Genomic DNA, 15685 nt, shown 5'->3' on the forward strand with positions numbered 1-15685 from the left:
ATTATACATCTTTTTCTTTTTTGTCTTCTTTTGTGGAACGGAAATCCCCTTTAAATCACGCATGCGCAGCGGGCGGAGCCTGCGGAAGTTCTGACGGGTAGGTCTTTTTGTTTGGGCCACTGAGAGACTCGTCACTTGCTTTGATTCCCCTGGTTAACAACCGTTTTTTATCTGCATTAATTTCGGTGAGTATCTCGCTTTCAACCGTCTCAATATTTTCTCACACCTTAACCCTCTAGTAAAGACGCCAAATATGTCTGGTTAGATAGTGTATAATAACGTTTTTCACCCGGTAACGTCGCCATCATGGACGCCGATGTAAGGCGAATTTTGGTTTTGTCCAGTTCTGCTAGCTAACTTAGCTCCAACCTCCATTATAGCTAAAGTACTTCACGATTTATTGATTATAAATTGTTTGATATTGTAAGTTTGTAATGACAGTTCGACAGGACGTTGAGGTTAAGCACAGATCAGCATATCTTATTGATTATTAGTGTCTAAGCAGTGGTTTAGTAATTAAACAAACATGGCAGCTAGCGGGCCCGGCTAACCAGCACTGGCTCGGCGCATGGTGAGGCCCAGAGTTAGCCAATGCTAACTTACAATTAGCCAGCTGTAGCTTTGGAAAATCTCTCATATCCGAGCCGATACTTAACCTTTAGCTCTCAGATATTCATCAAAAATTTCTGCGTCGGGGTTACACTTCTGATGAAGGTAAAAATACTTGATTTTCCTGATTTAATTACAACACTCAACACCTATCAGCTCCATTGTATCACCTTGTATTGTCTTTTGTCTGCCTCTGTTATTGTATTGGTAACTTTAATTATAAAACCGCGTCCCTGTAATTTGGCACTGACGACCCAATCTGATTTTGAAGAAAATGTGAGTATTGTAACAGCAAATTGTAGTTTTAATTTAAATATACATGAAACTGTTGTATCCAAAATTTACCCTTTTTAGAAGATGTTAGTTGACGGTTCACTAAATTAAATGCGTTAGACACATGCCTTACTTAAAAACATATACTTAAGTTTTAAGAAAAGGCTAGAGATATTCTACATTTATCTTATTTCCAACAAATACTATGGAAAAAACTACTTCCCTGCCATGTCTGTGGCACTGAGCCACACACCCATTGGTTTCTGCTGAAGATGCAAATCTTTAAATAAAGGCTCAGTAATTTTAAACTACTGGGCACAGGGTGCATTTACAACTGCGTAGTAATAAACATCCACTGCCCTAGTGAGCATTTAGCAGCGGCATGGTAGGCCCTGTTTACACCTGGCATTAACATGCATCTTGGTTGAGCCAATCACAAGTGTACAGTTCACACCTGGCATTAGAATGCATCTTTACGTGCATCGCTAGTGACCACTTGTGATTGGATCTTACTTCCCTGCTCTATACGCAAATAAACAGGTACATCTTTACTGTTTACAAAGACTAATATATCATAGTTTATGGAGAAAATATTTTCTGGTTTTCCCTCTGTACATGTGTGTTTTGTTTGCACTTCATCCACGAGAATCCAATTTGCCTGATTTAATATGACGCAGTTGGTGCGCAAATGAGTACGTAATTCCACTAACACTGCGGACGTCAGTTGAGTAGGTGGTCCTTCAATGTGGCCCAGGACACATTTGCGCACACACTGCTAAAAGAATGTGGTCATATGCAGCCCAGACCACCTCTGAGTGTGGTCTGAGCTATCGGATCTCAGTGCATCTTGGGTGCATTCACACCTGTACTTACAGCTGTCCACTTGTGATCAGATCACCCAAGATGCATGTTAATGCCAGGTGTAAACAGGGACAATGTGAGTTCAGGTCAAAATAAACTGCAGCTGTCTAGTTCATGGTAGTGAAGGAACGTGTCACTCACTGCACAACAGTGGAGCTCTACACATCACAACACTAGCTAGTAGGATCAATTCGTTGTTTGTTTTGGTCTTTTCATGGGATTTTTTTTTTTTTGTCTATCACCATATTTATCCTTGACAATAACAAAGGTACGTAGTTAGCTACAGGCTTTAAACTTTGTCAAACTTGAGTTATGTAAGAATAATTTATAGTGGTGAACTCATTGACATGGAGCTCACCCAAGTTACACCCAGATGCTGGCAATACAAAACATAATTAAAGGCAACACTGTGTACTGTTCACTCCTGTGTCAGTGTGTAGTCTGCAGAACTTGATTAACTGTCTGTTTTATCCTTTTCAGGGTGTCTTTTATGAATAATCAAAAGCAGCAAAAGCCAACGCTAACAGGCCAGCGTTTCAAAACGAGGAAAAGAGGTTTGTGTTCATCATTGCTGCTTTACATGTGTTCTGCTTTGCATGTTTAACTATGTCCAAATCCATGTTCCGGGAGGCGTTTTTTCCCTGAATCAAACGTGCGCGTCCTTTTCCCACAGATGAAAAGGAGAGATTTGACCCTACTCAGTTTCAAGAAAGTATCGTACAAGGCTTGAATCAAACTGGCTCTGATTTGGAAGCAGTCGCGAAGTTCCTTGATGCCTCTGGCGCCAAGCTTGACTACCGCCGGTATGCAGAGACACTCTTTGACATCCTGGTGGCCGGCGGAATGCTGGGTGAGTCGTGTTGAGAGAAACATTATTCACGTGTACATGTTTTTCATTGAAGTCTGTCTTGAAAGGATTAGAAAATGACTTGAAAAACACATGCTTTTTGAATTACTGTGCATTTTGTACTTGTGCACCACAATATGGCTAAGAAGTTAATGTAAGGAAAACGGTTTCACCTGTAAACTAATAAATAGGAACACTTTTTCGCTTATGTTTTGGTATCAGGTGCAGAAATGTTTTGATCTGGCATGTATAGTAGGTGTTAAGAGGTTGATGGAAGCAAAATAAAATCACATAAATGTGATGTGGACCAGGAAGTAGACAATCCATATTGTTTAAGAAGGCAGCCCCTGTTTTGACTTGTATGGCTGTTTTTATTTTCTCTCCTGCAGCCCCAGGCGGGACTCTATCTGACGACTTGACCCGCACAGAGTTCTGCCTCTTCACGGCACAAGAAGACCTGGAGACGATGCAAGCATATGCTCAGGTAGGAAGCATGCCCAGCTACTGTTTGTACCAGTTTATAAGCACTAATTAAATATCAGCCATCATTGATCCACATCTGATTTGACATTCCTCTTTAAATTCACACATGAGAAACATTTGATTTCATGCATGTGTTTTAAGCACAGTTAACACGTGTCTTTTTTTTCCCACCAAAACATAGGTTTTTAACAAGCTGATCAGGCGTTACAAGTACCTGGAGAAAGGTTTCGAAGAGGAGATCAAGAAGGTGAGTGTTTTTAATTTTTTCTTTTTTTTTTACTTTTTTTGAAAAGCAGAATGTTGCAGAAGTTGAATGTTCTGGTTTTGGATTTAGTAGGAAAACTGAAACGCGTTTTATAAAGCAGATTCTCTGCCAGCTGCAAGACAATAAATTAGAAGCTAAAGCCACACCTGGCAGCGCTGTAAATCGCTTGAATGAAGCTTCCTGCAGTTAAATCAAAGATGTAGGATTAAATAACCTGTGTAACTTGTTCGCACAACAAATCTGTATTTGTATTTTCTCTGTCCTCTGTAGTTGCTGCTGTTTCTAAAGGGATTCACTGAGTCTGAGCGCAACAAACTGGCCATGCTGACCGGCATCCTGCTGGCCAACGGCAACATATCAGCCTCGATCCTTAACAGCCTCTTCAACGAGAACCTCGTCAAAGAGGGTGAGGAGAAACTCTTTAGAAAGATCGGAAATGAGCGAGAAAGCTGCCTTTCCATAGCAGTCTCTTTTGGTCCTCCCAAAATGTCAATTCTGGATTTATGAAGACAGAAATTTTGAGTTTTGTTCAAAAACATTTTATACTTTATTCAGTGAGAGTGCAACAGAAAATCAATTTGTCTTGTCTTTTTTTTCTTCAGGAGTATCTGCAGCCTTCGCTGTCAAGCTGTTCAAGTCATGGATCAATGAGAAGGACATCAACTCAGTTGCTGTCAGTCTCCGCAAAGTTGGCATGGACAACAGGCTGATGGTAAATGAACTTATAATCTGAGATGGCTGGAAAAATCATCTGTTTGTATTTAGTTTCAAATCCTGCTGGTCCTGTACAAGTTGTCGCATTTCCTTACAAATATTCAATACGATTTAACTCTAAATATCTCTTCCCCACAGGAACTCTTTCCTGCCAACAAACGGAGCTGCGAGCATTTTTCTAAGTACTTCACCGACGCCGGGCTGAAGGAGCTGTCTGACTTTGCCCGCAACCAGCAATCCATTGGCGCTCGCAAGGAGCTGCAGAAGGAGCTCCAGGAGCAGATGTCCCGCGGTGACCCTCAGAAAGAGGTGAGGCTGCTGTAGGATAAAGATTAACTACTTCCTCTTTCCTTTAATCATTCAGCAAGGCTACAGCTGCACCGCCATAACACAGCACTACTACAGACTATATGAAGTTAAATGTGAAAATTCCTGTTTGTATTTACATCCGGGTTTAACTGGCATTTTGTCCACATGAGTTGCTGGTGTTTAATGCAAATACACCTAAAGGAGGGTGACAAAAGTAAATAACAATTTGGGGAAGCAGCTAATAGTGTTAACATTTTGTTGAAACTGACAGTCTTTCTCTGGGCTGTAATTATCCCTTTAAATGTCTTTCAGTCAGTGCAGGTGAAGGTCGCCATTGTTCCTTTTTGCTAACAGATTTTTGTGTTTGGCAAACGTCCTCATTATTGACACTCCCCTCTTTGGCATGTTGCATAATTTTTGTGTTTGTGACTGTTGTACAATGAGTTCAGGCAGTAATTACTGAACCGGGCAATAACAAAGGCAGCTTACACAATAAGTCATGAAGTTGAATACAAATAAACTGTTTGTCTGTGTTAATGGAGGCCTAAAGCTAACCATTTTTATAAGTAAGTTTTAAAAGCAACCTACAGGCACACAGAGGCCGGATTGTCGCTGCCTGACTTGATGTTTCTTGAGTGTGAATGTGATGTTTAGTGGCTGATAAGAAACTCTAACCCAGCTGTGTTTTTCGTTTTGTTTTTCCCTCTCGGTTCAGATTATTGCCTTCACCAAAGAGGAGATGAAAAAGTCCAACCTCTCTGAGCAGGCCATGATCAGCATCATCTGGACCAGCGTGATGAGCTGCGTGGAGTGGAACAAGAAGGAAGAGCTGGTGACCGAACAAGCCATCAAACACTTGAAGGTATGCAACACTGTGAAGCTGCTTAAATGCATGTCCCGGGAGTAGTATAAATGTCTTGAACACAGTTAAATAAAGCACTAAGCACAGTTAATATACCAATAAAGAAAATTTGCTCCTGTGTTTATTCTCACAGATTGTGCAATGAATTATGAACCTTGCCTCAGTGACTGCAAGTTCTGGCAAGTCTGAAAACGGTTTGAGTTTAAGGCCTCAAATGTTATTCATTGCTGTCTTCAGCAGTAGAGGATTAAATGTTGTGTTGGGACCAAGTGTAGTCAAGCTTTTTGTTTTATTTTAGTAAACAGTCAGCATGTTTTTATTAAGGTGAAGGCAAAGCAGCTTTATTTATATAGCACATTTCAAACACAGGCAAAATACATTGTGCTATACATTGAAAAGCATTACTGCTGTTAGAGCCTGATCAATGCAGTACTTTGGGTTGTCAATAAACAGTCAGTGAATTTAGGAGGAACCATTGTATCATCAAACTTATTTTATTCAGGCCTGTTTCACCCTGAAGTAGTAGAGTTAAGTGCTAAGGGGTTGTGTGATGTTATCTTGCCGCACAAGTATAATTTGTACTGTTGATGTGACGATCACAGAAGGTGTGAAAGTAGCCAGGAACAAGAACAACACGACTCGAAAATAAAACTGAACATGAACCCATTCAGCTGCCTCTGCTAAAAATCTTGATCTGCTGTAAATCAATACGCTTTAATGTACCAACAAGCTTTTACTACATACATTATAACTCCTAAGAGAGGTAGCAGAGCGCATTTCCACCTCTGCCCCAGAAAGGAGAGCCGTTTTCTCCAACATAGCTTCATGTTGTCTCCCGTTTGTGCAGCAATACAGCCTTCTGCTGAAAGCCTTCACCTCCCAGGGTCTGTCTGAGCTCAGCCTGCTGCTGAAGATCCAGGAGTACTGCTACGACAACATCCACTTCATGAAGGCCTTTCAGAAGATCGTGGTGCTCCTCTACAAAGGTTGGTGTCGCGTCCACATATGAGCATTCAGCTACGTCGATGCCCCGTAATTGAAAATAATCTATCCACAGACAGTTCTTATTTTGTTAGGTTTATGAGAAGTATGAGGCCATTTTTCAACATTTCCTTGACCTTAAAATGTTGTACCTCCTAATGTAATTTTTAACAAAACACTTGCAAGTCTGCCTTGTCATTGACCTTTACACACATCTTCTTATTGGTGTATCGATTTCCCTGAAAATCTATTGATTGGTTAAGAAGCTACACCATTGATAAGAAAACTTATCTAGAGCAACCCCTTAAAGCTGTTTTTAAAGCCTGAGTAACGAGCCATACGCAGTACTTCCCACCAAGCATCAGTTAACCGTTTTTTCTTTAAGTGATCTTTTTTTATTACAGACCTCCTGCATAGCACTGACACTGTACTTTTCCTCGTAACAGCGGATGTTTTGAGCGAAGAGGCCATATTGAAGTGGTATGGTGATGCCCACCTTACCAAGGGGAAGAGCGTTTTCCTTGAGCAGATGAAAAAATTTGTTGAGTGGCTGAAGAACGCTGAAGAAGGTAAAAGGAAAAACACAACACACCCCCTTCACCCTGAGGCCATAAACCTTTCTCACGCAGATACTTTGACTTTTCATGGCAGGAAAAGATGTTACTAATATTGATTGCTCCCTCCCTTGTGTGAACCAGCATAAACGTGATGATACAATTCAACTTTTATTAGTTAGACCTGTGTTTTTAAAAGTCAAAATGGCTGCCTTTAGAAAGTCTGTGCAGTTTTTAAGATAATTACTCAAAATGAGATGTAGCCTGTTACCAAGTGTCAAAACACAGAAATGTTTGAAAACTGTGCCTTGAATTTGAAGGTTAAGCTGGATTTATGTCGGGAATTGATTATAGTTCAGTGTAATCAGCCTTAATCTATCCAAAACATATTCCCAGAGTAATTGTATTTACACTCAGTGGCCACTTGATTAGGTCCACCTGTACACTCTCTAATGCAATCAAACAGTGCCATTACATCTATCTTTACTGAGCTCATAATGTTCAGTTTTTGGTGACTTTGTGAGAAATACGTAAATTCAATTATATTGGGCTGCAGCTTTAAGACAACGGTGATGGCTTTTAATTTGCCTGTATTGTCTTACGAACAGTCCAAAACTTGAGGAAATTCATTTTACCATCATGTACAGCAAAGAAAAAGCAGCAAATCTTCACATTTAAGAAGCTGAAGCATGTTTCTACAGTAGCTCAGAACGGACAAACCAAACTCTGGCCTTTCGCAAGTTTCGTGGCCACCGTAGTAGTAGGAAGGGGAGGGTGAGGCGAGCGGTATTCAAATGGTTGCAAACTGCAATTTCACTGCTAGATGCCACTAAATCCTCCACACTGCTCCTTTAATCTATAAGAATGTTTAATAATTATTAGTTGATTTTTATATTTTGTATTAAGAATCTGAAGTAAAGCTGTCAAATTAATATAGTGGAGTCAAACGTTCAATATTTGCCTCCAAATTGTAGTGGAGTCGAAGTACTAAGTTAAGTACTTGAGTGGTTACTTAGTTACTTTCCACCACTGTAAGCAAAAATGCCAAACATACCCTAGTTCAAGCTTGTCAGTTGGGAAGATTTGCTGCTTTTCTTTATCTTATGTGATCATAAACTGAATTTTGGGGTTTTGGACTGTTGATCAGGCAATTTTTCCATAGTTTCTGACATTTAGACTAAATGATTAATGGGCAAAGTAAAGTCAGATGAATCAAATGAAAATAGTTTGTCCTACATTAAAGAGCTTCATATTGAACCCAGAATAAGATACTTGTGCAATATGTGATTCTTAATGTTAATCATTAAAACATCCAGTGAAGTATTGATAACTTTGACCAAGTCAACATTTTTAAAAACAATGTTTCTTCTCTCTGCAGAGTCAGAATCTGACGAAGAGGAGACGGACTGAAACCTCCACCGCCAGATGAGCTTTGCTTTTTTTTCTTTTCTATTATTATTATTATTATTATTATTATTATTATTTTTATTTTTTATATATATATACATATATATAAAAAGTAGCAGCAGGAGCAGTAAAATGTCTTTCCCCCCACCTCCCTTCTTTCTCTTCTACCTCCTGTTACTTCTTTATCCCCAAACACACTCTCTTCCACCACTCCAACACATTTAAACGTTATTTTAACAAAATTAAAAGGGCTCAGTCCTTTATCGTAACATGTTTAGATATCGCGGCCAACAGTGGAAGCGGTAAACGATGAATATTCCCCTATTTTCTTTCTGTCTTTCTTTTTGGCTGGTATTATTGTTGTAATACCTTCTGTAATTTGGATACAAAACATTCCATGTGATCTCGATGGCCGCGGCTTGTATGAATCTGACCCAGGATTTGTTTAATATTTCGAGTTCGCATTTTTGCCATGTGACTACAAGGCAGAAGAAAATATGAATGCAAAATTTTTATTTTTTAATCTCCCCTTTAACTTTGTATTTTTTTTTTGCCCAGCTCACGTTTTGGCTCCTGTTGGATCTTAAACGTCGCCTACTTTCTTGACTTTTGGGTAAACCTGTATGGCGTGTTGAGGTCGCTCTGGTCAGTCTGTCAGAAGACATGCCCCCCTGTAAGATGCCTCGCCAGCTAACTGATTATTATTGGTTTCTACTTTCTTTAATCTGATATAAACTGATTGACTTTTTTATGAAATAAAGATTATTGAAATGCTTCGTCTGTGTTCTTTGGCTTTTTATTATTATTTTTTCTAATTATAGATATAAAAACTAAAGGAAATTAGCTGCATCAAACTGCACTCTTGTGATAAAGCTATAATAAACAATGACCCTATGTCAGTGCATGAAAACAATTGGTAACAGAAGTCAAACCCTTAGCTTATATGCAACTTAAGTTTTAATTTTATAAGATTATTGCATGAACACTAGCAGTTAAGAATTTGTAACAGATTTTCTAAGTGCAGCACCAGATTTTCAAAACAAATCTTGAGGCACTTTTTAAAATGTGTTGCTTTAAACACCAACTGAAAATAAAATTCATTTTAAGCTTGATATTTTGGCATATAAAGCCCACTTTTGATATTTCCATGAAGCAGGAAACAATTTTCTCCCCCATGATGAAATGGTAGTCAAAAATAGTGTCTCTTTATGTAATTAAGTTGTTAAAAATTTTTTAATGAAATAAAAAGTAATAATCTGTAGGAAGCCCATTTCCAAGAGAAGGAAAAATGTGACTGTAACAAGTCAATTTTTGATTTTGATTCAAGTCAAAATTGTATCATAAGTTTTACTTGTTCAGTGATATTGATAAGTTTTCAGTGCAGTTAGTCCCCCGGGACCCACAGGTGGTCATTTGAATTTGTTTTTTTTAAAAATTGTAGTGTTAAACTATCATTAGGATTTTTATTGATGCTCGTATCAGTTCTTTTTCATTACTGCATAATTACTTATTAAAAAATATGAAAAGTCACTATATAAACTCAATATCTCACTGGAAACAAATCTAAAATGTCAATAAAATAAATCATATTCCTGACATCAAAATACTGTGTGAAATTTAGAAAGAATGGAGAACTCCGACATCAGTCAGTATCAGTCCTTTCCTCCTGTCCTCTGTCCTCCTCCCTCTGCTGCTGCTGTGATTCACCTGCAGCTAACGTTACCGCAGGCAGATGGAGGAGGGGCTGCTTTGTCTCAGCCAGCAGTAAGTTTACAAGAATTTGCCAAATTTTAAGATTCGTGACCAACTAAGATAAACAGACTACACACAGACAGCTTCATTTTAGCTTGTTTGTAAGAATTCATTATTAGCTGAGCTAGCTCGCTGTGCTTGTGTAAAACATAGTGGCAGTGGATGAGAGCAGATTAAAATATCGCTTTCTGCATGTTCACATGTTTATGCTTGTTCAACAGGTGCATTGATAAGTATTGGCTTTTTACTGCACTTACAGTAACGAGCATAGTTGTCGTCAACTCGAGTAATCTCCACCACCTCTCTGCTGTTCTCTGACTTCTGTGTGTGTGTGTGTGTGGGCTTGTTTTATTATATTCGTGGGGTCAAAAAAATTGTTTGTGTGTGTGTGCTCAGCCCCGACGCAGAGAGCACTGATTTGTTGTTCACAATGTGTAGCATTATCAAGGAAAAAGTAGGGTGCGTCCCCTGGATGCGTCAGCAGTGAGTTTACTGCGTCCTTTTGGATTTTAATGCGCCAACATCACTGCTTAGTAAATCAAAATTTAGATAGTATGTTAATTCCTATTGTTTTTGTCGTACAACTTTTAATCTTTTTGGCATTAACTGGATTGCATAGAATGAACTGTGATATCAAAAAGTCGCCCAAATGTACTACTTTACTTACACTACTAGCACCTGCGTTTTAAGAATGACCAAACAGCATATCGGCTTCATTATCTTCTTTAGAGCACTTTTACTGTTACAGGGTTTTTGTGTTTGTTTTTAGTCAAAGTGGATTGCATTAGATTTTGTTGTTGTTGTTTTTGTTGACTTAAATTACAAATTGTTTTTGAGCATTTACGGACAATGAACAAAGAGAAGACAGTTTGATTTTATTTTTATTGTACAAAAATACATTTTTCTTCAAGCAGCTTCTTATGATTGGAGATGTGCAAAAAGGACACAGTTGTCAGGTATTCAAGTACATTTTATACAGTCATGTTACACATTAGATTTAGAGGTAGGCCTTCATATTTAATACATAGATTTGAGGTAGTGTGCAACATTTGCCAGTGATAGTTTTCAATCCATATGTGCTGAATAATAAATATCAAGGGATCCAGTTGTTTGTAAAAGGATTACATTTAGATATTCTCCAAATTAGTACAAAAGGCAAACTAATACACTTTGCATGCCTGGGCATCCCACATTCATGTGCACACAAAACATCAGCTTTGTGTTTTTAAAGTGATAGCAGAGATTGTGCAACAATGCAAAAGTAAACATTTCAACACACTGCAAATATATTTATCTTAACATTTCATCTTGAACTCAGGCAAACAGCTGAAAGATAGACAAAGGGTTAAAGTAGTATCCCATTCAGTATTGTGATTGGATCTTCAAATTAGGAACAATTCACTTATTTCTGACATTGGTGGAGCCTAAAACCTCCTTAGGTGCCCAGTTTTGAAATCCAGATGTCTGATTTCCACCAGTGCATTAAAACAGCAACAATCGGGACTCCAAAAAAATTTAAATTTAAAGGAGGAAATATCAGGCCCAGATTTAAGACATCAAAATTCAATGAAATGATAATGATCCCAAACTCATACAACAAATAGAAACACGACCCTTCTGGTGGAGGAGGGAAATAGATTTTTCTTAAATTAGGAGTTTAAGGCTCAATATGTGACATGAGATTAAATGACATGTCAGACGCACATTTGTCATGTTCCTAGGGAAAAGAAAAATTTGCACATCATTTTTAAGCAGCTTTTAAAAAAAAAAAAAACCTGCCTGTCGGTGTATTTTCAAGTGTTTGCTGCCATAGAAAGTTCCCTGTTTGCAGGCTTAACATAGTAACAGATGATGTGATGTCTCACATACACATGCAAAAACTTCCTGGTGGAGACAAATATCAAGACTTTTGTTTTGTCTTTTGACTTTGTCCTTTGCAGGATGTGATTATTTGCAGAGTGATGTAAGGTCACGTTAGGTGAGATGCCAAAACTAATTCTATTGGAGATGGTAGAAATTCATACTCGTGTGCGCAAAGTGGTCACAGTTATTAACTCGCACGATAGGTACAAGAAATTGAATCTGTAGCGGACTCAACCGGGGCACCATTTTTACATAAAGCTACATAAAATATTCCCAACTTCATCCAAAATAACTTAAAGAAGCATCATCTCCCTGATTTTGTCAAAGCAGGTAAAGCAGCCCAAAAATCCCCAAATATATCCTCCACTTGTGATATATTGACCCTTAATTGTGAACTGTGTTCAGGTTTAAAGAGGATATTTTGGGATTTGAGGGCATAATTTTCGCCCTGCTTCGTTCATATCGCTCCAGTCCAGTCTAATAGACTCAAATGCAAATGTTTTTCTGAAGTTGAAAAATGTTGAACTTTATGTCAATTTGTGCCACCCAGGGCAAATCCGATTCTAATCGTGTCATTGGCTTTGTATGCAATCACACTCTAAAATTCCCCTTGCTTTCTTTTAGATCTCACTGTAACCCTTTAATGCACCAAAAAAAAAAAGTGTGTTAATCTAGTGTAGATTAACCATAGACTGTATAAAACATGGACGTAGTGTCCGGGACGTCACCCATAGGTCGTCGCCGTCTTGGCAGTACCCGGCTCCGGCTAATCCAAAAATGGGTGGTGGAGCTGAGGCGGCTGAACGAAGCTTGGTCGATGGAACCACCTAGCGGCTGGCCACCTGTCACTCAAAGCGCCCACGTCCTTAATTATGCGTAACTTTAAGCTTTAATATAAATTCACCCCCCTCACAGTTGCCATGAACGGGGAAATTAGCTATAGAAACCAAAACCGTTTTTTGTACCAGACTGTAAACATGTTTATTTCTGCTGTGAAGTTGGGCATTTTAACACGGGGCTCTATGGGGACTGACTCGCTTTTGGAGCCAGCCTCAAGTGGCCATTTGAGGAGCTGCAGTTTTTAGCCCTTCTGCATTGGCTTCATTTTTCAGCCCCAGACGTTGCTGCTTGGGATTAATTTAACAAAAAAAAAAAAAGTGCCATGTCATGTTTTAACATGCATAGAGCAAACAATGCCAGATGTAGATCTCAGTTCTGTCAGTGTTGTTGCAGTTCCCACTGTTCACCACTAGAGCAGAGGTGATAGATCAGTTAATGTCCCTTTAAAGTGCCCCTGCATAATTGGATATTTCTGACAGCACGCCACTCAACTGACAGCAACCGCTGCAATAGCTGCTCTTCAGTTTCCTTCATGTGACTGAAGGGGGCAAGGCTTTTTTTTTTTTTAGAGTTGGACATGGGGTGGGGGTTGGGAGTAGTTTGTACTATTCGTGGGATCAAAATAGCCCCCCCGTCAGGTGCAACTTTACACAGCGGCTCAGGTTACAGCTCAACCAAAACACAGAGGTTCAGAAGCACATGAACATGAACAGAAAGTGCTTTTCAGTGTTCATTCTGTCTTTTAGTCTAATCCAAAAATAAATAGATCTATATATGTACAAAGTCCTACAGGTGTATTTTTACGTCTCGTGTCTTCATGTAAACAACATCAAGGTGGACTCATCTGTCCGGCGCCGCTTTGCTTCACACAGCAGCTGAGTGCCTCCCTCCATCTCTGAGCTGTGGAGGAATAGAAACGCTCTTTTTTACCACAAACACAGTTCAGTGAAAGCACCATGACATGTATTTTAATAACACCTATCTTACTGATCCTATTCAGCCCCCTAATTTCAGTTATTTGTTGGTTTATTTCATTATAATATCTTAATTTGAAGTCTGTTTTGTTTTGTAATCATTCATTTATAGTTTTCTGTTATTCGCAACTCACTTTTAGGAATTATCCAGCAACAGACCTACACCTAAATGAAGAAAAGGATTTCTAATTTAAGAAATTTCAGATTGATTTGCGTTAGAAAGACATGAAATTATACCTCATCCAACTACCTAATGTGTATCTTTTATATACTTTAAGAAGTCTTTATGAGACAAATACATTTTTGCAGAGCGCCAGAAAAAATACTAAAGTTTACATTAGTGACATAATATTACTGATCTTGTGCCAGTTTCTAGTCTCTATTTATAGCTGCAAGGGGTCTAGCCAAACACCACCAACTGCTGTAAACACTTGTAATCCACTACTGCACGTGTATTTAGGATCAAAATGATCGTCCACTGGGTAAAAAGCATCAGTATCGTTTAATATTTATAATATCCATTTACATGTTGAATATTTACAGTAGCCTACTTTAACGTTACTACGGTGCTTTTTAGTTTCTTTGAATCCATTTTGGAACCTAATTGTTCATCTACAGCAAATATCTGTATAAATAAAATAAATTAACTGGTTACCTATAATTCATCATTAGATATCAGCTGCCTGCTCTCCTAACAAACCATATAAATCCATTATTTTTGGAAGCAGACTTCTACCTAAAACTTTTAGGAAGCAACACTGAGTTTAGATCCAATCTATAGAAGAGGATCCAGCAACTCAAGTATTTACACTTAGGCCTATTTTAAACCTTTGAATGCACCACAGCTTGTTTTCATTTTGTGTTGTCAATCACTGGAGAAACAGGTGCCACTTTGGTCAACACGAATCATCTCTGCAAACTCAGCACCTGAAATTCTGTTTCCAGTGTGAGGGGGGATGCGGCCTGCACAGGTGGCATCATCAGCTCTACTTTTAAAAGTATCATACAGGATGGAGGCACACATATCTACCTTTCTGGTTCTGCGTAAAAATCCGCACCCGGGCAATTCTGGAATGCAAGAGACGGGAGTGTAGGAATGGGCTCTTTTTTCTTTTTTTTAGCATTTTACCAGGTTCATAAAGCAGGTGTAAATGGCCACTCACCAGTTTCCTCTGGTTGCCGAGGCAGAAGGTGCAGATGGGCCGCAGGGAGGCCGCGCTCAGCGCGGCGGGGCCGTGCAGGATGCTCTGGTAGCGGAGGCAGGGCTGTCCGTCCCGGCAGTCCTCCCCCAGCAGCAGCACGTTGGCCAAGTGTGAGATGTAGCTGGAGGCCAGGCGCAGCGTCTCTATCTTGGAGAGCTTCCTGTCGGCGGGCTCGGTGGGAATGAGCGTGCGGAGCGCCGTGAAGGCCGTGTTCACGCTGTGCGTCCTGTCCCGCTCCCGCGCGTTGGCCGCCTGCCTCTGTTGGCTTACCCCGGAGAGACGCGCGTCTCCACCGCCTCTATCACCTCCGCCGCTGCTGCGTCTCCGCCTTCTCTTCCGTTTAGGCGCACCGCCCCGGGAACCACCTCCGGCCGCCGCCTCCTCCCCTGCCACCTCCCCTGCCACCTCCCCCGGCTCTCTGCGGGGGCTGCAGCCGCCGGTGGACTTGCCGTCGGAGCTGTCGCTGCCGCTGTCCAGGTCGTCCAGGTCGGAGGTGAAGCCGTCGAGCTGCGCGGTGCGCTCGCTGCCTGTGGACTTCATCCTGGCTCTGCTCTGGTCTGACTGCAGCTGCTGGCCCGTGCGGGCGGGCGGCGGCTGCACATCACTTTATCCTGAGGGTGAAAATAGCACCGGGGGGCCGAGCAGCTGCCGCCGATCCGGTGACCGAGGGGGTTTGTGCCGTGCGGCACATCGGCATACCATTTCTAATGAATGACGGCTGCTTTCTGGGTCGCCAGCCCGCCGCGGAGAAGGGAAGACAGGTGGAGCCTAAAGGGAGGGGAGGAGGGGGCACCTGTTGTGGTCTGGAGGATACGGGTTTAAATTAGGCTCGACTGAAATGGGGCTTCCTTCAAGGACGATACCGGCATTTTCCGATAAAAATGCTGAT

At 40.3% G+C, this 15685-nt stretch overlaps 2 protein-coding genes across 4 annotated transcripts; one reads left to right on the forward strand and one right to left on the reverse strand.

Annotated features, from left to right (window-relative positions):
* Positions 1 to 34: 34 nt before the first annotated feature.
* On the forward strand, positions 35 to 8941 carry bzw1a (basic leucine zipper and W2 domains 1a). 2 transcript variants are annotated; one of them, XM_044188610.1, is made up of 12 exons: positions 35 to 185; positions 2224 to 2297; positions 2417 to 2593; positions 2980 to 3074; positions 3255 to 3320; positions 3609 to 3744; positions 3941 to 4050; positions 4191 to 4361; positions 5077 to 5223; positions 6071 to 6209; positions 6651 to 6773; positions 8137 to 8941. In XM_044188610.1, the coding sequence occupies exons 2-12, from the start codon at positions 2234 to 2236 to the stop codon at positions 8166 to 8168; spliced, it is 1260 nt and encodes a 419-aa protein (XP_044044545.1). In that variant the 5' UTR covers positions 35 to 185; positions 2224 to 2233; the 3' UTR covers positions 8169 to 8941. The 2 variants fall into 2 exon arrangements, with proteins under 2 accessions (XP_044044545.1, XP_044044546.1); XM_044188611.1 differs by lacking the exons at positions 35 to 185; positions 2224 to 2297 and having other exon boundaries at positions 2516 to 2593; positions 2980 to 2985.
* Positions 8507 to 15523, reverse strand: si:ch211-246m6.4 (transcription factor 15). 2 transcript variants are annotated; one of them, XM_044188612.1, is made up of 3 exons: positions 14758 to 15523; positions 14625 to 14662; positions 8507 to 13520 (listed from the first exon to the last, which is right to left on the reverse strand). In XM_044188612.1, exons 1-3 carry the CDS (start codon positions 15334 to 15336, stop codon positions 13436 to 13438), a joined length of 702 nt encoding a protein of 233 aa, XP_044044547.1. In that variant the 5' UTR covers positions 15337 to 15523; the 3' UTR covers positions 8507 to 13435. The 2 variants fall into 2 exon arrangements, with proteins under 2 accessions (XP_044044547.1, XP_044044549.1); XM_044188614.1 differs by lacking the exon at positions 14625 to 14662 and having other exon boundaries at positions 14758 to 15512.
* Positions 15524 to 15685: the final 162 nt, after the last annotated feature.

The sequence above is a fragment of the Siniperca chuatsi genome, linkage group LG24 (genome assembly GCF_020085105.1).
Source record: "Siniperca chuatsi isolate FFG_IHB_CAS linkage group LG24, ASM2008510v1, whole genome shotgun sequence".
Classification (NCBI taxonomy): Eukaryota; Metazoa; Chordata; class Actinopteri; order Centrarchiformes; family Sinipercidae; genus Siniperca; species Siniperca chuatsi.

Bases quoted from the DNA above. Each gene is read 5' to 3' on its own strand.
- bzw1a (XM_044188610.1), top strand. From the start codon at position 2,234: ATGAATAATCAAAAGCAGCAAAAGCCAACGCTAACAGGCCAGCGTTTC. The intron at 3,745-3,940 runs GTGAGGAGAAAC...TTTTTTCTTCAG, and splicing joins CGAGAACCTCGTCAAAGAGG to GAGTATCTGCAGCCTTCGCT. The intron at 4,362-5,076 runs GTGAGGCTGCTG...CTCTCGGTTCAG, and splicing joins GCGGTGACCCTCAGAAAGAG to ATTATTGCCTTCACCAAAGA.
- si:ch211-246m6.4 (XM_044188612.1), bottom strand. From the start codon at position 15,336: ATGAAGTCCACAGGCAGCGAGCGCACCGCGCAGCTCGACGGCTTCACC. The intron at 14,663-14,757 runs GTGAGTGGCCAT...CTTGCATTCCAG, and splicing joins TCGGCAACCAGAGGAAACTG to AATTGCCCGGGTGCGGATTT. The intron at 13,521-14,624 runs GTAGATATGTGT...ATTCCTCCACAG, and splicing joins TTTTACGCAGAACCAGAAAG to CTCAGAGATGGAGGGAGGCA.